General features: G+C 38.3%; 1 protein-coding gene and 1 long non-coding RNA gene across 9 annotated transcripts in view; one reads left to right on the forward strand and one right to left on the reverse strand.

Annotated features, from left to right (window-relative positions):
• Positions 1–6,207, forward strand: part of LOC138745651 (uncharacterized) — a 58,711-nt gene extending 52,504 nt beyond the window's left edge. Inside the window, exons 3-4 of the long non-coding RNA XR_011346390.1 lie at positions 2,859–2,993; positions 6,091–6,207. This is a non-coding gene — a long non-coding RNA (uncharacterized lncRNA). The remainder of the gene's footprint in view (positions 1–2,858; positions 2,994–6,090) is intronic.
• elp4 (elongator acetyltransferase complex subunit 4) overlaps positions 1–26,367 on the reverse strand; it is a 261,465-nt gene that overhangs the window by 140,737 nt on the left and 94,361 nt on the right. For all 8 annotated transcript variants that reach the window (XM_069902855.1, XM_069902827.1, XM_069902809.1 and 5 more), the window contains 2 exons: positions 24,590–24,674; positions 22,956–23,144 (listed from right to left, as the gene is read on the reverse strand). In XM_069902855.1, coding sequence (XP_069758956.1) covers positions 22,956–23,144; positions 24,590–24,674 — 274 coding nt within the window. The remainder of the gene's footprint in view (positions 1–22,955; positions 23,145–24,589; positions 24,675–26,367) is intronic.

A 26,367-nucleotide genomic window follows, 5' to 3' on the forward strand; every position in this document is an offset into this window, starting at 1 on the left:
TGAAACTCGAAATGAACCACAGGTTAATAAACAAACCAAATAATTATATTCTGTAAATTCAAAATTTCTAAAAGGAAACAGGGAAGAAAAGTGGGAGATGAAAATATTCAGGCTAACATCAGCAAGTACACACACAAAAGCTGTTCAAAATTTAGAAGGCAATAAAAACAGCTGACTCCTGTAATGAAGGTGCTGGCTACACATACTGAAACTTCCAAATGAGCTTATACTAATCCTGTACCAAGTGTTCGCACGTTGATGGGAGAAAAATTATAGCCTGTCATCAGAAGCAGACAGGCAGGCCTTGGTCCAGATGGAAGACTGGCTGGGAGAGGGGGCAGGTGGGAAGAATGATGGGAATGTGCTGGTAGACAGAAGACTACTCCCTCTGCTGGCCAAACTGTCACCTGTTCAGCTGCCGAGCTTACACTTAACACAGGCAACATTAATCTTCCATGACTCTTTTAAATATTCTTTGCAGCCCAACCCCCCCTCCCAGAATGAAAGGAAAAAATGTTTAAGTATTTCCTCTCAGCTTTCAGATAAAAACAGCTCTTTCGTGTTGTAGAAACATCCACACGTCTTTCAATCAGGCTCACATTTAAGTCAATGTTCTGTTTCTAGGGATTAATTACTAGCAATATGTGAAATGATAAAGTTGCTATTAATTAAGTTAAAAATGGCATTAATACCACCATGATGCTCATTCAGTACTTTCTAAATAAATCATTTCATCTCTGCACAAGAATTCTTTAAGTAATATGTTATTATCCACAATGATTTATACCAATTCAGTGATGAACATGATAATTAAGACATCCAAGTCAGCCGATTGTGAAAACTAATAATACACAGATGTGACAGTAATGCAAGTTTTCTCTATTTTGATGGATACAAAGAGCATATTGGACACAGGAAAAATACAAGTGAGTGCTCTTAATTACAGCTACTATGAAGCATTTCTTTGAATTTTGTTCCCAGAAGCATCCTTTTTTTTGCCCCCTCCTTTGCTTGCCAGGTTATTAGGGCTACCAGTGCCTTCTGTTACAGGATCTAACTGCACTTCTGTTTCATGAGATTTTGGCCTTAAACCAGCATCTCCCAGAGCAGGAGGGATCAGCTTTTTCCCCACTGTTTTCAAATAAAGCCTGGCTTCAAAGTTACTCCAGCTCCTTGCTTTCCAGAAGGTTCCATCCCAGGAACTCTCGCCTGCCATTTGGTTTGCTTTCTCATCTCAAAGGAATTGGCTTGCAGTGTTTCCCTGTGCTGAACTGGCATTTGCTCTATGGAGTGAGTTATTATTAAACTTTTAGGTCAATCGTGGCACTAACAACTCTTCAGAAGCTTTCAGACACAGTACAATTTGGCTGGTAATTAAATATTAATATAAAGTGGTGCATTTGTGGATAAGAGCTTTTATGCTTTTTCTTCTCTTTCAGATGGGGGAGAATGGTTCCAAAGCATGTTACACATCAGGCTGAGAAAAAAGCTACATACTTGTATAGCAAAAATATTAATAAGAAAGATAAAAATAAAAACCGACATTACAAAGACAATACAAATTAAATTTTCATCTGGTCATATATATTGCTCTTACAATGTAGGACCACATTACACAAAATACCACAACTGTTATTTAATGGTGACTAGTACAATTTACAATCAACACACCTAATATTTGAAGATCAGTGCCACATGTATTCAGTTTATATATGCCTTGCAGCCTCCTCTCTCAATGGGGCAAATCCAGAGGTTGTTTTGTCTTCTTTGTTTAGAATGGTTGTACCAATAGTTAAGATGCTGGGAAATCTGCAGATTGCATAGCAGGGAAGCCAAAGATTCCATATGCCTGAACAGATGACTCTATCCCCACAACACGATGAGCAGTTGACTGACTCAGGATTACATCATTTAGTCATGGACCTAAAAACCAGGCCTTGTTCCCTGATAAGTTTTGTTCAACTCTACTATATTTATGCATACTTTGACAAATTCAGAAGACAATGATCCACAGTTAAGTTTAAGAAAGTGGAATCTTTCTAAAACATTTTGTACTTAAAATCATATTACATGTTGTAGAAATGTAAAAAAAAGCAAGTGGCATAATTAGATAAATGTAAATTAGCACCGATAGTTTAACACAATAGTTAGTCAAGATAATATTGTATTTACTTGTTCCAAGTATGACTTCAAAATAAATAATATTGAATGAACATGGGTTCCAAACAGTTTGAGACATTTGCAACCTGGCTCTGACCTGATTTCTCAACTATGAGAAACAACATTGGATGGTTTGAGGTTTGGATCTGGGCTTGGGTTGCCAATGGCTTGAATTGAACTCGAGTCTTGTGTGGACACTCGGTGGCTTGGGGGAAACGGGACTCTGCTTCTCTTTTGTTGACTGTAAAGGGCATAGGGCAATGCTAATGGTGAATCTTTGTCTGCCTTATGGCAGGCTAAAGGCAATTTTGGTAAGATTACATTTCTGTTTTATTACATGACATTAATAGTAGGTGATCATTTGCTTTAAGACTGATGCTATTAGTTCTATAGGCACCATTCAGGCTGCAGAAAAGATTTGAGCATCGAATTTCTCTTTCAACATGATGGAATTAGAACAGTATTTCAATGAGCCATGCATCTTATACCACACTATGTTAATTATTTTTGTGCAAAAGATATTAATACTTAGTCTTGTAACCAGTAATAAAGAAAGCTATCTATTGAAAGGGTATACTGTATACTTATTTTAACTAATTTCCTATTTATATTCAAGTAATATTCCATGACAAATGATGTTGACACTGATGGTGCCTTCCCTATTTGTTTTCTTTTTCTCTGTCATAATCATTGCAAAGGAAATAAAACAGTGTGTTAGATGTACGGTTATGGGATCTCAGTGTCTTCTATGATTGGATGGGCAGCAGCACGTGATGTCTGAAGCTGTGGCAGAGCAGAAGCAGCAGGGGAGCTCTCTACTTTCCAATAAAAAGGCAAGTTTCTGAGGAATCATTCTTCTTTTCATCATTTGTGAAACTGAAGAAAACAAAGTTGTTCAACAATGTGAACAGCTGCTATTATTAAACTAAAAGTCCACTAGTGCTTGAGACTGAGAGGCCCACATGTTCAGCTGTCCTCTCATCTTGCCATCCTATCCAATTAACTATTAACATGGAGGGCTTTACACATGCTCTCAGGGACTCTTTAACAGGCTTCTTGGAGAGTTGAACAACTACACAGCAGGGACTCTGGGAACTGAGTAGCACTGGCTGCATGAAAATCTTTGCCAGCTTCACTCCACTTAATGACAGCTCACTCTACAGTTTAGTGTTTGATTGAGACAGTCAGGAAGTTTAACCATTTTTTTAAAAAAAGAATCTGCCTCTCAGAAACGTCTGCCTATAAAAACCAAATGCAGCAATTCTTATCAAATACACATGGCCTTTTAAAACATGGATACAACAGTGGAATGTAAAAATAATTGTTTTAGTGAGGTTTATAATGTATCCAGGTTACTTACAGCAACATTAACAGCTGTCAATGCAGTCAATGGTGTGCACAGCTGGAGTCTGAAGGATTCAATCTTTGGTGCAAGTTAAATTAGTTTAATGTTTATGAATTATTTCCTATTGTAATAGTTTGTGAAACTATCACAACTATTTTGAGAAACAGATTTGAATGCCTGTTCATCACCAGAGTTTTTAAAATTTTTTGTAAGGTTGTTTTCGAGTTATTTTCTCTTGTAGTTTCTTGATTAGAAACAGGTTTCTCAAAGTAACCACTGACTTTGCCAATAGTCACTATGACAATACTTTGAATTCCTGTCCTTTTTTTTAAAAAGGAGCTTGATAATTTGCAGATAGAATAAAACTCCTTAAAAAACTCATTAAATGTTCACAATATTTGCTTGGCAGGTCTCCAAAATGTCTTTTCCCTTCATAAGGAACATTAGAGTACTTCCTCTGAATTTCTAAGAAACCCCATGAGAACCAAAACAGTTCAACGTCAGGATTAGTGGAGTCACTGCCACTCAAACAGCAGTATTAAATGAATCTTAAGTGAATCCAAGTTAATTTTAGAAGGGACTGAAACAATAATTCCCAAATAATGTGCCCAATCCTAATGAACCTACAGCACATTAAGGTTTTTATCTCATCCCTTAATCACTGATTACACTGATAATTTTGTAGGTCTTCAACACGCATTATGATATGGTATAGAATATTTTGAGCTAGGACATACTGTAAAATATTGCAAGTGCAATGCCAAAACTGTCAGGACATTCAAGGCCCCCAGTCTGTGGTGAAGTTTCTCCTAATTGCACCGACTTTTGACACATGGTCCAGCAGAGGAGCATGAACTTGATGCAATAAACCTGTGGAAATTTGCACGCTGAACCTGGAGCAGGAACAGCAAGCCCATTAATATCAACGGAGAATAATGGCAGTGAAGGACCAGGTTTTTAGTTAATTTATGTATTTTTTAAATTCATTGGGTTTTGCATTTCTTTATGATTTTTGAATTTGTTAATTATTTTTCCAGTATTTATGGATATCAGGGATATTCAAATTCCTTAAAGATCTTGATATCACATTGAGAAATACATTCAGCACAGAAACCGGCCCTTTCGGCCCATGAGTCCATGCCGCCCGATTACACCCAATTTACCTACAAACCCCAATACGTTTTGAATAGTGGGAAGAAACCTACACAGACACAGGAGAACGTACAAACTCCTTACAGACAGCACAGGATTAAAACCCCGGTCCCATTCGCTGGTGCTGTAATAGAGCTGCACTAATTGCTACACTAACCATGCCACCCATTTGTTTCATTGTCATCAAAGCCTGGTAGCATCATTTAGGTGACTGGCAATGTTTTACAAATATTTTTGAGACCAGAGATCATTGTAGCCTAACAAATTATGGAATACAACATCGAGACTCACCACATATAATTGATTGGCTTTATATATCAGCAGATCCAGAAAAGTTAGTTTGTACACAACTAGTAGGTCAGAAGTAAGAGTGGACAGAAACTGTTCTGTACTCTTCCCCCGACCCCACCCCGCTATATCCAATCATACCTGTTTAGGCATGATTCTAGTAATCCAAAAGTCAAATAATATGCATGCTGGGAATCTGAAATTAAAAAAGCAAAATATTGGAAATATTCAACTGATTATTTTTTGTGAGACTTATCCTTTCCTCTCTTGGATGAACGTGACCAGTTGAGCAATCCAGCCCTTTCTGTTTTTTTAAAAATATAATTTCCATCTAAGTGGTTCCATAATGTTCCTGATTTGAACTCCATTTGCTTTCTATTCTCTATATTTATATGTTCTTAAAAATATTGTGTCTTTGTGCTGAATATCAGGAATTTCTTGAGAAGTAGACAATTTTATCAGTTAAAAATAATAATTTAGTCCATCCAAGCTCAACATAACTCAGTCACTTCAAAATGTAGAAGAGGTCATTCTAAAAATATATCACCAAATTTACCAGGAAATGCACCGTGTCAAACCCCTAACAGCTAGTACTTCAAATACGTAGTGTTTTTTAATGACTCACAGAAACTGAATATTCAACAACTTCAATTTATAAAATATTTTTAAAAAACCTGTAGATGCTGAAAAAAGGCAATGCTAAGGCGGCCAGGTGGGAAGGGAAACAAAAAAATGTTTCAGATTGAAGAACCTTTATTGGAACTGAAAAGTAAGAAAACAAGTCAGTCTTGTGGAGCGGCATCGTTAATGTAGCAGTTAACACAACACTGTTACAGCGCCAATGATCAGGACCAGGGATTTAGTCCCGTGCGGTATGTAAGGAGTTGGTGTGCATTCCCTGTGTCTATGTGGGTTATCCCTAGGGGCTCTGGTTTCTTTCCACCCTTCAAAACACACAGGGGGTTTGTAGGTCAATTTGGTGTAATTGGGTGGCATAGGCTCGTGGACTGAAATGGCCTGTTATCGTGCTGTATGTCTAAATTAAAAAATAAATGTAAAAAATAATTTTAAAAATAAGTAAATAAATGCTGATTAAAAAATTAAAAATTCTAATGTGAATCTTTAATTCTGTTCTCTTTCCACAGGTGGTGGCAAACCTGATGACATTGTTTTTGTTAACTTTCAAAATATGCTTTTTTAAACTTTTCACTGGTTGAAGATAGTAACATTTACTGTCACAAATAAAACTAGTTTCATTGACATTTCAAAATTCATTACTTTGTGGTGGCTCGATCAGAATGATGAAATAAGGAACAAAAGAACAAAAAGAAACAGTTGTTCTTGCTTCACAATTTGATAAGATCATGTCTGGTCTTTATGTAATTTACACTTGCCTGTACTATCTCCACATCTCTTGATTTTCCTAATATTCAAAAATTTATGAACCTCATTCCCAGCCTCTGCGGCTCTTGGACAGAAAAACTGATGATTCTTCACCTTCTGAGGGAAGAAATTTCTCATTTCTGTTTTGATTGGTTGACCTGTTATTTTGAGACTGTAACTCTAATAGAGACCTCATCAGAAGAAATGTAATTACAGCACTACAATACATTATGAAGTCCTAAAGCTTTTCTACCCTTTGATAGGATGCCCTTCTACACAAATTCCAATGCATTTCCAAAACATTTTGGTAATAATAACAAAACAAACTAATAGAAAAACCAAAAAAAAAATAAAGCCAGAAAATTATAATTTTTTTTTCTTTAAAACAGATCTCAATAATGATAGAACATTGTGAAAATAAAAAAAGATTAAATTGGCATGTTATTTCTTTGGAGTGGTTGAGCAACACCCTTGAGGCTCTACTTGCAGAATGAAATAAAATATTACAAGGTATTTCTCCTTAAATGTGATCACAATAATGTTCTTAAGGTGCCAATTAAAAAATCATAACATAAAAGTATACCAAAATTAAACAGACCAATAATGTCATAGAACAATGTCTTGCAATTCACAAATCAAATCAATGAATATTAATGAAGAGCAGGTCAGGTAGCATCTGTGGAGGAAGAGAGAAATAGGTAACATTTCAGGTCATTGACTTTTGAGCAGCACTGAGAAAAGTGGAAAAATGAGACAGTTCTAAATTTGCAGTGAAAAGTGAGAGGGACAGAGAGAATAGCGAATAATTAAAGTTTATATCATGATCTAGATGATAATTTGCAGATGACACAAAGATAGGAGACATTGTGGACAGTGAGGAAGGTTTTAAAAGCTTGCATAGGGATCTGGACCAGTTGGAAAAATGGGCTGAAAAATAGCAGATAGAATTTAACGCAGACAATTGTGAGATGTTGCATTTTGGAAGGACAAACCAAGAAGGGACATACATGGTAAATGAAAGGACAATGAGGAGTATGGTAGAACAGAGGGATCTGGGAATACAGTGGCGCCATAGGTAGATAGGGTTGCAAAGAGAGCTCTTGGCATATTGGCCATCATAAATCAAAGTATTGATGATAGGAGATGGGGTGTTATGATAAAATTGCACAAGTCATTGATGAGACCAAATTTGGAGCATTGCGTGCAGTTCTGGTTACCTAACTACAGGAAAGTTATCAATAAAGCAAAGAATGCAGAGAAGATTTACTGGGATGTTGCCCAGACTTCAGGAACTGAGTTATATGAAAAGGTTAAACAGGTTAGGACTTTATACCCTGGAGCATGGAAGAATGAGGGGAGATTTGATAGAGGTATTGAAAATTATGTGGGGTCTAGACAGAGAAAATGTAGATAGACTTTTTCTATGGAGGGTAGGTGAGCTGCAAACCAGAGGACATGGATTAAGGGTGAAAGGGGATAGGTTTAGAGGGAACTTCTTCACACAGAGAGTGGTGGGAGTGTGGAATGAACTGCCAGCTGAAGTGGTGAATGCGGGCTCAATTTTAGTTTTTAACAAGAATCTGGAGAGGCACATGGATTGGAAGGGTATTGAGGGCTATGGTTGGGGTGCAGGTCAATAGGACTAGGGAGAATAATTAGGCATGGACTAGAAGGCCCTGTTTCTGTGCTGTATGGTCTTATGATGTTTGTGCTTACTGAAAGAGGGTGGTAAAGTCAAGTGACCAACACATGATATATCTGGGGCTGGTATAGGAGGAGATAAACAACTAAGAAAAGATAAAAGAAACTGAATGCCAGCAACCTGAGAATCACAACCACATTGAGTATCTGTCAAAAAATGTTGAATTCAATATTCAGCCTGGAATATATGGTGAGTCAGATGGGTTGGTGTTGGGATCGCTTCTCGGCTTTTTGGCTAAGATCAAGTGTGAAGATGGGTTGGTGTTCCTTGAGCACATTGTGGCTTTGTTGGAAAACTGTTGGCAACTGAAGCGACAGAGCTCAAAGTGGGGGTTGAGTGAAGAATTAAAATGATGGTGTGAATGGAGATGTTTCAAAAATTAGTCCCAAAGCAGTATATACCACATCATAAGGACCAAATACAAAATTGCAGAAAAATGGAAAAGGGTATGAGTTATAGGCCAATGGGATATGACACAATTGAAAAATGGTGAGTCAAACAGGGAATCAAAGAATTGTTGAGCAAGAGTAGGCCATTTAGCCCATCACGCTGTCAGATGGGACAAGATCTGGCCTTGCACTCAGCTTCACTAAACTGACTTTTCCCCATAACCCTTAATTCCCCTACCATGGAAAAATCTATCTTAAATATTTTTAATGAGGCAGCCTCTCCTGCTTCCTTGGGCAGAGAATTCCAAAGATTCACTATTCTTTGAGAAAAGCAGTTTCTCTTCATCTTCGTCCTAAATCTACTCCCCGAATCCTGAGGCAATGTCCCCTAGTTCTTATCTCACCTATCAATGGAAACACCTTTCCTGTCTCTATCTTATCTATCCCTTTCATAATTTTATATGTTCCCACAAGATCCCCTCTTATTCTTCTAAATTCAAACAAGTATCATCCAGGTGACTCAATCTCTCCTCATCTCCAAAATAAACTTGGTGAACCTCTTTTGCTAGTCAGAATATCCCTCCTCAAGAAAGACCAGAACTACAAGTAGTGCACCAGGTGCGGCTTCACCAGTACCTTGTACAGTTGCAGCCGAACCTCCCTTCTATTAAATTCAATCACTCCAGCAAAGAAAACCAAATTTCCATTGCCTGCTTGATTACCTGTGGCACCTTTGAAGCCAATTTTCAATTCATTTGTCTATCTCTCTTTGGATCCCATGGGATCTAATCTTCACAGCAGCCTACTGTGCAGAACCTTGTTGAATACCTTGGTGAAATCCATATACGTCTGTAGCTTTACCCTCATCAATCTTTTTGATCACATCTTCAAGTCAATCAAAATCATGAAATGTGATCTTAAATAATGCTGACCATTTATTAATTCATAATTTAATGTAATAATATAATGCACAGCATTGTCTCATGAAAATTCTGGTGGATAACTGGGAAGGAATTGAATGGAAGTGGTGAAAATAAATGTCAAAGACTATCACATTAGCCCTATTATTAATTCTAGCAAGTCTGTAATTGAACAAAGACTCATTGAAGCTGATTTCAAACAGGAAAGTCTGCAGATGCTGTGATTGCTGTGAAATACACAAGGAAAAACTCAGCAGGTCAGGCAGCATTTATAGGAAGTAAAGGGTAACCAACGTTGAGGGCCTGAGCTCTTCATCAAGGTATTAGCAAAAAACAGGAAGGAGTCTGATCTCAAGGATGTGGGAAGGAGAGGAGGTAGGAAGAGACAGATAAGAAGTCATAGGTGGATTGGGTGGGAGGGCAGAAGAATAAAAAGGTGAGAAGTATTAGGGGCAGGGGGTAGATCTCTGAATGGAGAGAGAAGGGAGTGGGGAGTTGGAGGAATGAAGACAGCAGGATAGGGAAGGAGGTAGACCTGGGAGGGGATTTAATGGAAAATGAAGGTCAATGTAAATGTTGTCTGGTTGGAGAGTGTCCAGATGGAATATAATGTGTTGTTCCTCTAATCTGCAGGTAGCCTCAGTTTGGCAATTCATAAGACCATGAATAGATATGTCGGTATGGATTAAAATGGTTGCCCACTGGGAGGTTCCTGTTATTGCAGCAGACAGAGCAAAGGAGCTCAACAAAAAGATCTCCCATTTCAACCCATTAAGGTTGATGAGGTCTCGGCTATTTCTTTTAGCTGGAAATAAGAATTTGTAAATAAAATCTCAGTAATTATTAAGGAGCATATTTTTCACCAATAAATTAAGATACAGATTAATGCAAAAACAGAAAATCACATTCAGCCGTTCTCCAAGTTGTAATTGTTAATTTTGCAGCGAAAGGAATGTGATCCTAGAGGCTGACATGAAGACTGCTTTGAAGTGCAGTGACACAAGGAAATACATTACCTTATTGCTAATGTCACATCGATAGATGACATGTTATTTTAAGGCACCTGAAGTCTTGTCCTTTACATGTGTACTGCTGATTTAATATAGTCAGAAACAGACATGAATTGAAAATGATATTGTTAAAAATTATTAGAGAATATTTTCAGAATTACTTTTAATTTGGACAAGTTCTGAATAATCTTCATCCTAGTTTTAATGGAAAAAAATTCCTGGCTTCTGATTAGGATTGATTTATTCTACCAACAATTTGTTTTCAGTTGCTTCATGGTAATTGGTTCATACAGTAGGTTCTTCCGAGCCCAATGTCAATTCTACTTATTTAAAAGCTGATTAAAAAAAAACCCAGAATGCCTGTTAATGTTAAAACAGAATATCTTAGAAAATTTCAGAATTTAGCTGTTTATCAAGGGCTGACTAAGTGTATGGTGGGACAAAATATTAGCAATGATGTAAATCCTCAATAACATCCCAAGACAGGAGTGAAAAGAGCATGAGCTATACAGATATTTACTTTCATATTTAGCATTTGCAAATTGACTTTTTGTGAGATAAACAGTGCCTGGGACATCTATCACTGTTAAAAAAAGGTGGCTCCAGGATAGAATGATAAACCATTCTATTGATAAGATGGAAGATCTCATACCATTTGATACATAAGTGCTGAGAGCTCTCCCACTGAGTTAATAATATTATGCCATCACTAAATAACCAAGAAAGTATCTTATTTTCTCCTCGAGTTAATGAGTTGATGATGGCTTGGATGTTATGTGCTAAAACTTGCATTTTCTGCATATGCAACTTGACGATTTAGATTCAAATAACCTTAGTACAGTTTAACATTTTATAATATTTCTGGATGTTGGCTGGAATCCCATGGGACTTTTGATAGAGGTGAGGTGCGACAATGAGGTGAGAAATACTGAGAAAAACCTATTTATTCATTCAAGCATATAAAAGGATGGGCCCTACACTCCTACATTAGCAAGAGCACAGTCCTCTACCAATGTGCCCCTGCTGCACTATGCTATCCTCACAGTGACACACTGATAAAGGTGAACATTTCCCCTGCTAATTAAGTTATCAACCTGTGCTTGTAACATGTCTGCATTTGACTCATATACATTGAAATACGTTGATGGTCAAATTTACCACTGCCTTCACTGAACCAATATCACATCATACCTAGGTGCAATATCGTGGTTTGCTGGGTGTAGTGATCTCTGCCCTCCTATGTGTTTTAAATTTTAACCACCTGTAGCAGTTAATTCAAGGCACTATAAAAATAGCACCAATCCTATATCACTGATAAATCCTCTGTTGGGCACTACCAGTTGCTCCAATAATAATCACAAGGACAAAGACTGATGCTTTATTGTACATTAGACTTGAGCAGGGCCAGATCCAAGCTAGGGAAGAGCCGGGAAGGGAGAGGTGGCCCGACCTTTATGGCCTGGGTCCCAGGGGAGGAGTCCAGGTGAGAGTGTCATCAGGGGGTGGGCCAGCCTGAGCCTTTACCAGCTAATTAGTACATACAATCCATACCATTACATCCTCCAAACAAACTGGAAAGATAAAACCAATGTCAGCATGTTCTCTGTGGTGAAATTGTAGCAGTTAGCACAATGCTATTACAGTGTCAGTGGTCTGGGTTTGAATCCAGCGCTGTCTGTAAGGAGTTTGTACATTCTTCCTGTGTCTGCATGAGTTTCTTGCGGGTACTGGGGTTGTAGGTTAATTGGGGTATTTTGGTGGCATGGGCTTGTGGGCTGGAAGGGCCTGTCACCGTGTTGTATAGCTAGTTTTTTAAAATTAAAAATTTAAAGAGTGGAAAGAATTAATCACCTCACAAGCTCCTTACTCATTGCCTGATTGCCTCTCATGACACACCTGTGGAAGAGTTTGTGGTTTCTGCATTGGGCTCATCAGCCACCTCAGAACCTACAAAACTGGAATGGAAGCACAAGGCCCTCAATCCTGATGAGCTGCTTAAAATGAAGGAGTGGGAAGCTTTTATGAATAAAGTGGCTGACACATTTGCTTGCAAAGCAACATTGATGAAGCAACTAAAGGTTCCTTGGGTACTCCAAATTTGTGATCAAGTGAAAAAAATGAGCAGTTCATTTAGCAATGGACAGTAGACGCAGAGGCATTCTAATAAGTTAGCACAAACCAAATGTTGTGACAATGCTAAACTACTTGTTGGGGCAGATTGCAAAATGAGAAAGAAGCAAAGTGCTTATTAAGTGGTTTGGAACATAATTACAAAAGGAGAATAAGATGGATGCAGGATGCTGTGATTTTACAGTCTGAGACAAAGCAGCAAAGAGAGAGAAAGCAGGAATGCAGGTTGAAAAGTCATCCTCTGACAGAGACATAAAGTAAAAGCACAGCCATCCAGAATTGGAATGAGGGAAGTCTGGGTTTACTGTAAGTTTGATATAAAATCAAAATTGGATTTGAGAATAAGGATGCTGAAAACAAGAGACATAGTGAATATTTAAGAAAATTTAGAAATTCTGGATTAATTAAAGATTGTAAAAGGAAGTTGGCAAATGAAACCAGAGCAACCAATCATATTGACGAAAGAAGTTAGAAAGAGTATTTCAGAAATAGAGGATCAGATATAATGGTAGCCAAAGAATATTTTGAATGTTGAAACCTGTGACATATTATATAAAGTCATAAAATCAAACAGCATGGAAACAAGCCTATTGATCTACCAAGAGAAGTGTACTGTGGAGAGCATCTGACTGGTTCCATCACTATCTGGTATGGAGGTGCCAATGCACAGGACAGGAAAAAGCTACAGAAGGTTGTAGTTTTCATTCCATTATGTACGTCTTGGCCTCTATCCTCATCATCTAGGACACACCCTTTTCCTACTGTTACCATTAGAAAGGAGAGGTCCCTGAAGACGCATATCCAACATTACAAAAACACCTTCTTCCCCCTCACCCATCAGATTTCTGAACAGACAATGAATGTATCGACATTACCACATCTTTTTGCATTAATTATTTGTTTTTAAAATCTTGTATTTATGGAATTGTAATTTATAGTAGTTTTGCACCTGTAATCCACAGCTCTGATGCTGCAAGACAACAAATTTCGTGACACATGTTCATGACAATACATCTGCTTATGAATCTGAGAGCGCTGATCTTTGAAGAAAAATTTGTGAAATTTAACATGCAGGTATAGCAAGAAACTGTGATGGAAATTGTATGTTTAATCTTTATTTCAAGAGGATTTGAGTACGAGGAGTCACGTGATGGAGTAGTGGCCGGACGGTGAACTCCAGCCCTCTCCAGAAAAGTCGGGAAAAACAAAGGAAAACACAAAGGCACAGAAATAAAAGTTACAGAAAAGTGAGTATAAAGGTGGAAAGAAGATGGCGACAAAAAAAGAAAAATCGAAAGCAACGGTAAGAAGAGAGGAAGATAAGACAAAGGAGGAAAAAGGTGAAGGCCTTACCTGTCCGAAGAGGCCCGCTGCGGAGAGAGAAACCCGCTCCCACAGGTCGGTAAATAATGGACTACAAAAATGGCTCACAGAGCCGAGTAAAAGTGCGCAACCGCGCATGCGCGAAGAATCGCGCATGCGCGATGCGAATGAAAAAAAACACACCGACGGGAGGGGGGACCAGCTGGGGAGTCGATCTCCACAGCCGGCAACGACAGCTGCAGAAGACCTGCAGCAAGAAGAGACCACAGAAGACAATAGAAACAAGAAAGAAGAGGAGGAAAGGGCACCAAAGAAACAACAGATGGTCAACCCAGAGGAAGAAGAAGAGGAAGAGGAAGAGTACAGTGAAATAGAAGAAGAAAAGAAAGGCAAGATAAAGGATATACTTTCTCTTATTAAAGGATACATGGAGTCATTTAAAGAATGGCAAACACAGGAATTTAAGGATTTAAGAAAAAGAATAAACAACACAGAAGAGAAAATAAATAAAATAGAGATGACCTTAACAGAAATGGGAAAGAAAATGGACAAGATGGAAGAGCGGGCAGTAGCAGCAGAAATGGAGGTAGAAGACTTAAAAAAGAAATTGGAGGAATCTAATAAAAAAACTAAAGAGACACAAGAACTACTAGCTCAAAAAATAGATACAATGGAAAACCATAACAGAAGAAATAACATAAAGATAGTGGGCCTTAAGGAAGATGAAGAAGGCAAGAATATGAGGGAGTTTATAAAAGAGTGGATCCCTAAGACCCTAGGATGTCCAGAACTACAGCAAGAAATGGAAATAGAAAGGGCACATAGAGTATTGGCCTCTAAACCACAACCACAACAAAAACCAAGATCTATTGTAGTAAAATTCCTAAGATATACTACAAGAGAAAAGGTACTGGAGAAGACAATGGAAAAAGTAAGAGAGGGCAACAAACCACTGGAGTATAAAGGGCAAAAAATCTTCATTTATCCAGATATAAGTTTTGAACTCCTAAAGAAGAGAAAAGAGTTCAATACAGCAAAGGCGATTTTATGGAAGAAAGGGTATAAATTTATACTAAAGCATCCAGCGGTATTGAAAATATTCATTCCAGGACAACAAAACAGACTATTCTCGGATCCAGAAGAAGCACGAAAATTTGCAGAACAATTACAAAAATAGACTGAGGGAGGAAGACGGGTAATGAGAGTTAAAATGATCACGATGGATATGTATGTGGGTAAAGACAAAAATAGACTGAGGGATGAAGACGGGTAATGAGAGTAAAAATGATCACGATTGATATGTATGCGGGTAAAGAGGTATAAGAGTGAATAGAGACAATGTGCATACGTGAATGTATCTGTACTGAGAGGAAAATATAGATAGTATAGACAAAAATTAATAAGGGAAGGTAATGGAATAGAGAGAATAAGGAGGGAATTAAAAGAGTGACCTTTGTGACATATAAAAAGTGAAATCTTTTCTGGGGGGGGCGGGGTGGGGGGAAATAGCGGTCACTGCAAAATCAGTTGACGCTTGCGAGTGGATTCGCAAATCCAAATGGAGAGGGGAGATGTGGTTGTCCGACAAGGGATAAAGGACAACTCAGGAGGGGAAGGGGAGATTGGGGATAAATAAGATAGAAATAGGAGAATAAGGAAAATGTTGGATGTTGTAGGAATGTTGTCTTATAAAGAGTTGAAAATAAGAAAACAGAAATGGAAAAGGAGGAAAGGTAATGATGGAAAAACGGAAAGAGAAGATAAACAAAATATAAAAGGGCTACGCTGAACTATATGACTTTAAATATTAATGGAATACATAACCAAATTAAAAGGAAGAAACTACTAAACTTAAATGAATAAATGTATTCCATTAGAAAAAATAACATATAGGTTAAGAAATAATATTGAAATATTCGAACAAGTATAGGAGCCTTACATTAAATACAATAGCGAAAACCTACCGGGGACAAACATTACCTAAGTTGATGGAAGGAGAAGGAAAGAAAAGAATGGACTCAGTAGAATTTCTGGTGTATTTTTGTTGAATGACAACATTGTCTGACTGGCTTAATGCAACCTAGATTGTATACCTAAAATGGATGAGAGGGGGGGGTGGGGGGGTGGCTTGGGAGGAGGGGGGGGGGAGAAAAAGTCACTGTATATGTGTGAAAAAAAAATAGTGTATATCATGGCTAATGTGATTTATGGTGTGAAAAATAAAAAATTAAAATAAAAAAAAAAGAGGATTTGAGTACAAGAATACATACAAATCAATTTTATACAAGATTGGTGATGCCATATTTGGAATATTTTATGTGCAGACCCAAAGCTCTTAAACTAAGCAAGGATTGGTGTAATAAAGGGAACACAGTTAAGGTTCACCTGATTGATTCCTGGGATAGGGAATTTGTTATACGAAGAGAAATTAAGTAGACTGGGCTCTAGGTCAAGATCAGTTGAGAATTGATTTCAATGAATTAATCAACATGTTTGAAAACAGATGAATTATGAACAGGAGTAAGTCACCTGACCTCTCAAATCTACTGCAGCATTTTATTAAGTCATGGAGGAATTTAACCTCTGCATAATTGTCAACCAGGGAAATCTTCAACCATTGCTTTTCAATTAATCCAGTTACCACTACCTTAAAATATTTTTAAAATCTACATCTTTTTTAAAGGGCAAAGATTCAGGACCCTCAAATAAATAATCTTGTCCCACATTTGTCTTAAAGAGGTGACCTCTTATTTTTAAATAATGACCTTCTTTCTCCCACAAAGAGGATTATCTTCTTCAAGTTCAAGTACATTATCACATGCAGTGATGGAGGGTGTTTGTGAACAGACCAGTGGAAATCTCATACACAGTACAATAAGTAAGACAGCACAAAAGAACAGAGTTAAAGAGAGAGATCAGTTGGTATGGAGCAAAGGCGACATAATGCTACCATTTTGAGAGTTCATTCAGGAGTCTGATAATAGCAGGAAAAAAACTGTCCTTGAATCTATTGGTGTGTCATCTCATATTTGTTCATCTTTTATCATGATGGGGGTGTGCACGATAGATTGGATCATGTTCACTATCCTCCGCAGTTTCCTCCGGGCTTGGGCAGAGTAGTTCCCACATTATGCAGTGATGTACTTTGAAAGGATGTGCCTACAGAAGTTGTTAAGGAATGCTGGTGACCTGCCAAGTTTCCTTAGACTTCTAATGGAGTAGAGGCACTTGCGCACTTTCTTGGACATTGCATTTATGTGAGTAGACCAGGACAAGTTTATTTCAAGGTACATAAAGTTGCTGATTATCTTCACCTCAGCACCATTAATCTGGACAAAGAAGTGAGCTTTACCTTTTCTTTGGAAGTCTATAACCAACTTTTTAGTCTAGCTGATGTTGAAGGAGAGATTGTTGTCTTAGCACCAAGTCACATGTTCTCTTATCTCTCTTCTATATTCCATTTCGTTATTCCTGCCAACAACAGTGGAGTAATAAGCACATTTTATAGATTGAGTTGGAGCTGTGTTTGGCCTCATGGTCGTAGAGGTACAGTAACTGACTAACTTGTGGTGCCCTGATATTGAGGATGATTGTGGAAGAGGTGCTGATCCCAATCCTCATTGACGGAGTCTGCGGCAAAGAAAATTGTGGATCTAATAGCTGAAAGGGGTGCAGAGACCGAGGTCATGTAGCTTCGGGATAAATTTGTTTGGTACTATTGTACTGAAAGCAGAGCTTTGATAAATAGTCAAGGACTCTCAGTGTTTTATTTTACGTTCAAATATTCTCACACTTTTACTCTCCGCTCGATACAAGCCAAGATTCTAGTTTTTTCTCATCAGTAAAACCCACCCATTCTCAGTCTTATTCTGGTAAATCTTTTCTAATCTGCATTTATTAAAGAAGGAGTCTGTATAAAGTAATTCATGTGATTTCAGCATTATCTCATGAATTAATTTTTAGCTTAGTGAAAGGCACTGCCAGCCCACAAGCCCAGCTAACCTACAAACCTATACATTTTTGGAAGGTGGGAGGAAACCAGAGAACCTGAAGGAAACCCACCTGGACACGGGGAGTATATACAAACTCCTTCCAGACAATGCCGGATTCAAATCCACAGTGCTGGCACTGTAATAATGTTGCTATATGTAACTCTCTGAGCAAAAAATGGTAACATTTGGTAATTTTCTAATCATACTGTATCTGTCTTTTGTGACATTCAGTTTTCACTATATCTCAGAGCTCTGCAATCTTTCATTATTTTGCATATTTGCATCTACTTTTCGAGCTGCCAACCATATCTGGCAATTTCCTATTTTCCCAGATTATAATTAATTTGCTAGGTATTTTTCCATCTCTAAACCTTTGCCTATTCTTCTCTACCCACCTTCCCAGCTTACTTTCCTACTTGTCTTTGTGACATGACCAAGAAGGACAGGATGAGCTGCCTCAATGACTATCACCTGGTAGCATTCACACCCACTGTAATTAAATGTTTTGAATGGTTTGTTATGGCCAAAATTAACTCATATCTAAGCAAAATTCTCCACCCACTGCAATTTGCCTATTGTTTCACAACAGGCACAATCTCACTGGCTTTCCACTTAGCCCGAGATCACCCAAACAGAAATTCCTATATCAGGCTGCTTTTTTTCAATTATAGCTCAGCTTTCAACACCATCATCCTCAGTAGTGTTCAGCAAGCTTTAAAACCTGGGCCTCTATACCTCCCTCTGCAACTGGATCCTTGACTTCCTCATTGGATGACCACAGTCGGTGCAGAGCAGTAACACCATCTCCTCCTCCTCACTGACAATCAACAACAGGAGCAACTTAAGAATGTGTGCTTAGCCCATTGCTCTACTCTCTGCACCCATGACTATGTGGCTAAGCACAATTCAAATTACATCTATAAATTTGCCAGATACCACTGTGCCGTCAGAATCACAGATGGCAATCAGGAAGCATACAGGAGTGAGATAGATCAGCGAGTTGAGTGGTGTGACAACAACAGCCTTGTACACAACATGAGTAAAACTAAGGAACTGATCATGGACTTCAGGAAGGGGAAATCAGAATACAAACTAGTCCTCAGTGAGAGGTAAGCAACGGAGAGAGTTACAAACTTCAAATTCCTCGTGTGTCAACATCTCTGCATACCTATCCTGGGGCTAACATATTGATGCGATCATGAAGAAGGCTCGCCAGGTGCTATGTTTTGTTAGGAGTTTCAGGAGATTGGTTTGCCACCAAAGACTCATGATGTACCATGGAGATAATTCTGACTGGTTGCATCTCTGTCTGGTACGGAGGTGCCAATGGAATGAACAGACTACAGAGGGTTGTAAACTCAGCCAGCACTATCATGGGCATCAGTCTCCATTCCATTAAGGTCATCTTTAAGAGATGGGGCCTCAAGAAAGCAGCTTTTATCATCAAGGACCCTCACTAGTGTGTCGTCGTCGTCCCTCCCAACCCCCCCCACTTTCCCCAGCCATGCCTTTTTCTTACTGTTAATATCAGGAAGGTACTGAAGCCAGAAGATGCATAATCAACATTATAAAAAATAGCTTCTTCCCCTCCACCATCAGATTTCTGAACAGACAAACATATGGACACCACCCAATTTTTTCTCTCTTTTTTGCACTAGTTATTTTTTAAAAAATCTTGTATTTATGGAATTGTGATTTATAACAATTTTCCACCTTGTTCTGCAAAACAACAAATTTTGTTATACATATTCATGACAATAAATCTGATTCTAATGTCAAGAATGAGTAATTATACCTTTGGTGCCATCATCCAAGTCATTTATAAAGGTGGGCTTGATGAGGCACTGAGGTCAGAACATTTAGAATAAGGAGTTAATCATTTGGGTCAGAAAAGATGTTTCTTTGCCAGGGCAAAATTAATTTTTTTGAATACTCTGGCCAAGGGAGCAAAGGAGGTTGAGTTGCTGAAGGCCAAGGTTGATAGAATTTAGATTTTAAAGGAACAAAGTGGTACAACATTAGCTCAGGAAAATAGTGTCACAATCTCAGTGAATGGCATACCAGTCATGAAAGGTGAATGGCATACTCCTCTTTTCATTTGTTTTGAATCAATTAAGTGATGGAGATTATTTAGAATGAGGATTTCCTCTATGGTTGAATTGAAGCAGGGATGGAGATGAACAGTGTTACCCAAGAAAATAGGAACAGGAGTAGCCCACCTGGCCCCTCAGGCCTACCCTGCCATTTTCTATGATTGTGGCTGATATGCTCCAGACCTTCACTTCTGAGCAGTTCCACATTTCCTGGAATTCCCTGACTTTTTTTTCAGCAATGCATCTACCACCTCTTTAAACATTGCCAATGATCTATAACATTCTGGGGAGAGAATTTCAGAGATTCACCACCCATCTAAGAAGACATTTCCACACTTTGCAATTTGCTGACAGAAAACAGAATCACAATTATTGGGACAGAGACAGGCTGAGAAGCTGTAATTAATACTGAGGCTCTTGACTTGAGTTGGAAACTGGTGATCTCAGTGGTGAATGTTTCAGGTCAGACACCCAGCTGAAAAGTCAAATAGTATTTTCAGCAGATGCTGTTCAGCATGTCATTGAGAACCAAATGATGGCTATGCAGTGATACTTTTGAGACTCCAGAGGTAAGTCGAGAGCCAAAGGCAGCAATCCACTACTCCTTTCTCAGAGAAGTAGGATTGAGCAACGAATCAATGCTTATTAGTTTTATCCACAAAGAGTCTTCAATATAGAAAACATGTCCTTCAGCCCAATTTGTCTATGCCAACTAAGTTTGTATTCTGGGCTAGTCCCATATGCTTGCAATTGATCCATTTCATTCTAAACCCTTCTTCTCAATATGTTTGCCCATATGTCTTTTGAATATCAAATTGTGCCCACTTCTATATTATACTACTTACAGTTTCCTCTAGCAGCTTGTTCCAAATATTGACCACCCTCTGAAAGAAAAGCTGCCACTTCGGTCCCTTTTAAATCTCCTCCCCTCTCACAAACCTCAGCCTCCTGTGTGCATTTGTTTTATCATTGCCCCTCATAACCACCCCTCATCCTCCTACACTCTGGGGAATAAAGACCCAATCTATCAAACGTTTCCCTTTAATCCTAGTCCTGGCTACATCCTGGTGAAGTAAAACACGAAAGTTTACAGACACTGTGGTTGAAGTAAAAACACAATGCTGGATAAACTCAGAAGGCAAACATTGTACTTTATATGGCAAAGATAATGGTACATAACCTATGTTTCGGGCTTGACCCCTTCATCAAGGTAATTACTTTATCTTTGCTTATATATTGGTGTGGCGCAGTTGGCGTAGCGGTTAGTGTAATGCCTTTACAGTGCCAGCAACTGGGACTGGGGTTTGAATCCTGCGCTCTCTGTAAGGAGATTGTATGTTATACCCGTGTCTGTGTGGGTTTTTCCCAGGGGCACTGGGTTCCTCCTACCATTCAAAATGTACTGGGGCTGTAGGTTAATTGGGTGTAAATTGGGCAGCATGGACTTGTGGGCCAAAATGGCCCGTTACCATGGTATATGTTTAAATTTAACTATTTTTTAAAGTAAATTGTTTGACCTGCTGAGTTTCTCCAGCATTGTTTTTAGTACATCTTAGTGAATTGCCTCTGAATAAAATATCAATATTACATATCATGCTTTAATAAGATATTGCCTCAATCCCATATACAATAAATTATAAGTTAAAATAGCGATTTTGTTCTGTTTTTCAAAATATTCAAAGTTAATGACTTTTTTTCTGCTCAAAAATGTTCAGGTGGTGCTCTATTCTCTGAACAGTTCATTTACCTTGATGGACAGCTGAAAAACATTTACTGCCAAAACATACTGGACTTTAAATAAATGAATGTACTCAATAATTATCTGCTACATTAAGTCTTTGCACCCATTAAATGTGTTAGCTATAAGTGCATATTCCTTTATTAATGTGTTAATAGGATTCATAAACTAAAGTTACTCCATTCTGAAGCTATTACTAAGCAAAGTCATCCACCACAAAAAAGTGAAATTGTAGCCAGTTTATTTGTAACTTTTTTGAAAGGGATGTACTGGCCCACTGATTTACTACGGCTGAAAATGCAATTGCAGATCATAAGGACAAAGTCATGGAAATAATGTGATTCTGGTTACATGTGAAACTACTAATTTTTGATTCTTAGAGTTCAGTTCCAATCCTGCTTTGCTATCAGACAACCACTGAAATTCATGAACTCTTCACAGCAGTTCGAACAAACAACATGGAAATTGTTTTGGAACAATCAGTGTATTCAGACCCCCCCAATTGCAAAGTTAAAATGAGATGCTGATGAAGTTCTTATAAAAAGTCTTCCACCTGAAACATTAGCTCAGGTGAACACTGGACATTAAAACATTTATTTTCTATAGATGCGGTCTGGGCTACTGAGTGGTTACAGCATCTTCTATTTTTATTTCCAACTCCAAAGACCATTCCAGATCAAACAATTCCCAGTCCACTGTGTTAAATGTAAGTGCATCCATTTTGCTTGACCGTCCTCCAAACAGGAAACCAATATACTCCTCACTCTGGTTCAGCCTGACTAATGATTTCTTTTCCATTTTTTGGCCCCTAACATGGTTCATCTGATCCCACCATCATTCTGTGCAGCTACAGAGACATTCAATTTCCTGTTGAGAAACAGATTCAGGATTTGAAACAGGGACATTATTTTGAAGTTTGAAATGACAGGGGAACAGACCTTTGTACAAACTAGAAATAATGAATATTCTAAGGCAGCCATTCTAAACCTTTTTTTAAGGCTATGGTCCCCTTAGGACTCTGCTCAAAGTTTAGGGCTCCCTTTCCCTGTGAAGCAGTCAGTTTAGTTGGTTTCTTCTCCTGCAGAGTACGATAAATCACATTAAAAATATTTTATGATTTCAGACTGTTGTCCCTCTCTGAAATATTCTACGGCCCTCGTTGAGAAAGGCTGTTCTAAGGCACTGTTACTGAAGAACTAAAGTATTAGTACTTCTATAAAAAACACCAAAACAATTAATTAAATAAATAAATATGGTCTTATTACTGCTACTAAATAGAAAAGGTAATCAGAATATTCACGCACAGAACATTCCATTCAAGTAGTCTAACCTGGCTGAGGTATGCTGGCACAGTCATTATACAGGCAGAGAGAGATGTTCTGAGAAGTCCACGAAGTGCATACAAAAATTTAGTGAGACTGCACACAGATTCAGGGTTTTCATTCAGGCCAACATCGTCTCCCCATAACACTGAGCCAAATGAATGAATTCCTATCCGCAGGATGCTCCTCTGTTTAGTCTGTAGGAAGAGAGGTGCAAATGAATGTGGCAAAACAGCAGGGGTTTGCTTATAAATGACACCCTTCATACCCAGTTTGCATTCTAACTTACAAGGGCTACAACAGCTACTGGACAGGTGACGAAGCTTTGAAATTTCTGTCTGGACTTGCTTTCCAGCTGCCTAGGCTCATAAAACAGCTTGTTTCCTTGGCATATCAACAGGGAAGGATACCAGTAGAACCTTAATAAGAGCTGCACTTTTGCAAAGCCTACATAGCTGCTAGCAAAGTGCCAAAAAAGGATCAGCGTATGCTAGACTTCCAGCTGGTTTGGGCTAGGATTCTGTTAACAAAAGCTGCCTGTGGTATCACAAACGATTCATGCTACCAAAAAGGAAGCTCATTCTATACTTTTACTTACATGGAGAGACCAGTTGCCTAGACACACAAAATGCATTGTGTAAATTTTTGTTTGATCATGAACAACTGGTTGTGACAAAGATTCAAGATGAGGTAGAAATGAGTGGAAGGAAATTCTCAAATATTGCTGAAAAGGATATCCAATAAAGTGCACATAATTGAGCAAATCTATTCAATCAAATGAGTTTTCTGAAAGGTTCTGTGTGTGTACAAATATATTTCTTTACCATATTGTTGCTTTTTGAGATTCCCTGCTTTGGAAGACCTGTCATCTTGCAACAGAAACAGCTAGGCACACTGTACTGTGGGAACTGTTAAGACATGCCTGTTGCCATGGTTACCACTGGGAAGGGGAGAGGTGTCTGTCAGGGACCAATTTACTTCTCCAAAGGGTTTTCCCTCCACAGGGAAAGACAGCCTGTCCAGATTTGTGTTGAAATCTCAGTAGAGATTGTGCGCTGAGCAATAACAAGCTAAATTAAGACACAAGTATTCATAATAGTTAAACTTGCTATGAAGTTTTTCTTCAGTTTGAGGTAGAGGTTCAGCCAATTCAGTTAACATTTAGTAAAAGCTGACGACATACCATCTACAAACTTGAATTAACTGTGTTCTCACTGCAACGACATAAAGGTTTTCTTGGTCTTGGTTTTGTCAAGGCTACAAGTTTTACAAGAGGGATATTTTCATTACGACATCAATGTAAATCATCTAATAGAGCTTAATGTGGAGTCAGGCTAAGCCACTTTCTCGAATGGACAGCTCTTTTTTAGATGCTCAGTGACTAATGATGCCAGAGCACACTGCTTATGCACATCAATGCTTGTACCCAATAGAGTTGGGGAAAGCTCAAAACGTGAGGCAAATGCATATTAACATATGACCCACACTCTGTCTTTGCAATGCTTGTTTACTTCATCTGTGCTTAGAAACAGCTTGTTCATTGTTGATTATTCCAAGCCCTTCCGGCTGCACCCTGGAGAGCACTATGAAAACAACATTAGTTACTTGATTACAGAAGACACTAAGGGCTTGTGCACCATACCTGGGGACTGGCTCCATCAAATCCTTCCTCACGGATGACTCTCTGTATGGCTCTAAGCAGCTTGACGTAACCAAAGTTCATGTTACTATGAAAAAAAAGTGTGAAATGGAAGTCACAAATTTAAAAACTCACTTTAGCACCCTGTTGGTAGTTTAAAGTCTTTAATGAAAAATGCAACTCAATCCACAAATTCACACAAGGCCATTTCCATATCATCTTGGGGGAGTTAATGAGAATGTTGGGAGAATGAAAAATGGGATTAATGTAATATTAGTACACACGGGTGATTGATGGGTGGGCTGAAGGGCCGTCTCTCTCTGGCTCTAATATTGAATGCGTACTTTTTCTCCAAATCAACCTGAAACAAAATTGCATATACAGTATGTATTACTGTATAACTTTATCTAACTAAAATCTGAAATCATTTTTTTCTCCATTCATGTACATTTGACCTTTACTTGAGTGGAATTTATAATGCCCCTTCATTTCTATTTTCTTGAATAGAGTAACAACATATTTTAGCTCATAAGTTTATTTTTGATAGAAAATTTGCAGACAGAAAAAAAAATTATGAATTGTTTTTTTAAAAAATTAAGATTACAATTTTCCAACAAGATGATCTCTTGTTGACTAGAGATGACTAGGACTTTGATCAAATGTGCTTGCTAATTAGATTAGTACAGAATATCACATCCCCAAACTGAGAAACTTTCAGTTCAATGCCAAATACGGCTGACCTTTGATCGGCGCATAACTCAGGCAATAAATATTTTGCTTGGGATTATAATTAGATTCGGAAAAAAACACTATTCCATTAGATACAAATTAGAGTATATTTTGCATGGACCTGATATATGAATCTATTCCAGGTCTATTTTAAACAAATTAAAAACTGGTACAAATAATGTAAATGTGTGTGTGTATGCATGTGCATGTATCCAAAATTGGATTATCCGAAATCCTCATATGTCCAATATTTTTTCGGACCCAGAAGTGTCTGTTTGCCTCCGAAAATTTTGGATAAATGAGGATATCTGAAACAATCAGAAATCCTCAGATAGCCAATATTTTTTCAGAACCAAACTGACCTCAGGTTGAAAACAAATTCACCTGTCATGAAATTAAAATGACTATTGTTCTCGTTTCAGGCAACTCCGTAATTCCCTCCCCTCTCTCTTTTCATTTCTTCTTTACCTATCCAATTGACTTTTCTCTCCAATTCTCCGTCCCAAACTGCGTGCCACTGTCTCCCTGCTGAAAGCAGTTGGAAGAATCCCTTGTCCCGGTGTCATCAAAGAGAGTGGCCTCCCAGGTGGAGCAGGACCTTGGGCTCCCGGGCAAGAGCAGGACCTCAGTGGGGAGGTGTCAGTAATCATCAGCGGCGGTTGGGAGGGAGAGAGTGTCCAGGAGAAGACTGGGTCTGTGTTAGGCTCCAACATTGAGAATCAGGATGCGAAGCCAGAACAGACCCTGCCAGAATGAGCCCATGGGGAGACAGGAGCCCACCAACTCACCAGTGAGTGTTCCACCGGCCCAGGAAGCCTCCTGCTGTGGGGGGAGGGGTGTATATGTGCATGGTGTGTGGTGCGCGCATGTGTGAGTGTGCGCATATGTGTGTGTGAGTGCGTAAATATGTGTATATATGTGTGCGTGTGTACATGCGGGTATATATATATATATATATATATATATATATATATAAATTACACACTCACATATATAATATCTAAATGTTTTACCTGTAAAATGAATTGCATAATTTGCTTTAATTTTGAGTG

The sequence above is a fragment of the Narcine bancroftii genome, chromosome 1 (assembly GCF_036971445.1).
Source record: "Narcine bancroftii isolate sNarBan1 chromosome 1, sNarBan1.hap1, whole genome shotgun sequence".
Taxonomy (NCBI): domain Eukaryota; kingdom Metazoa; phylum Chordata; class Chondrichthyes; order Torpediniformes; family Narcinidae; genus Narcine; species Narcine bancroftii.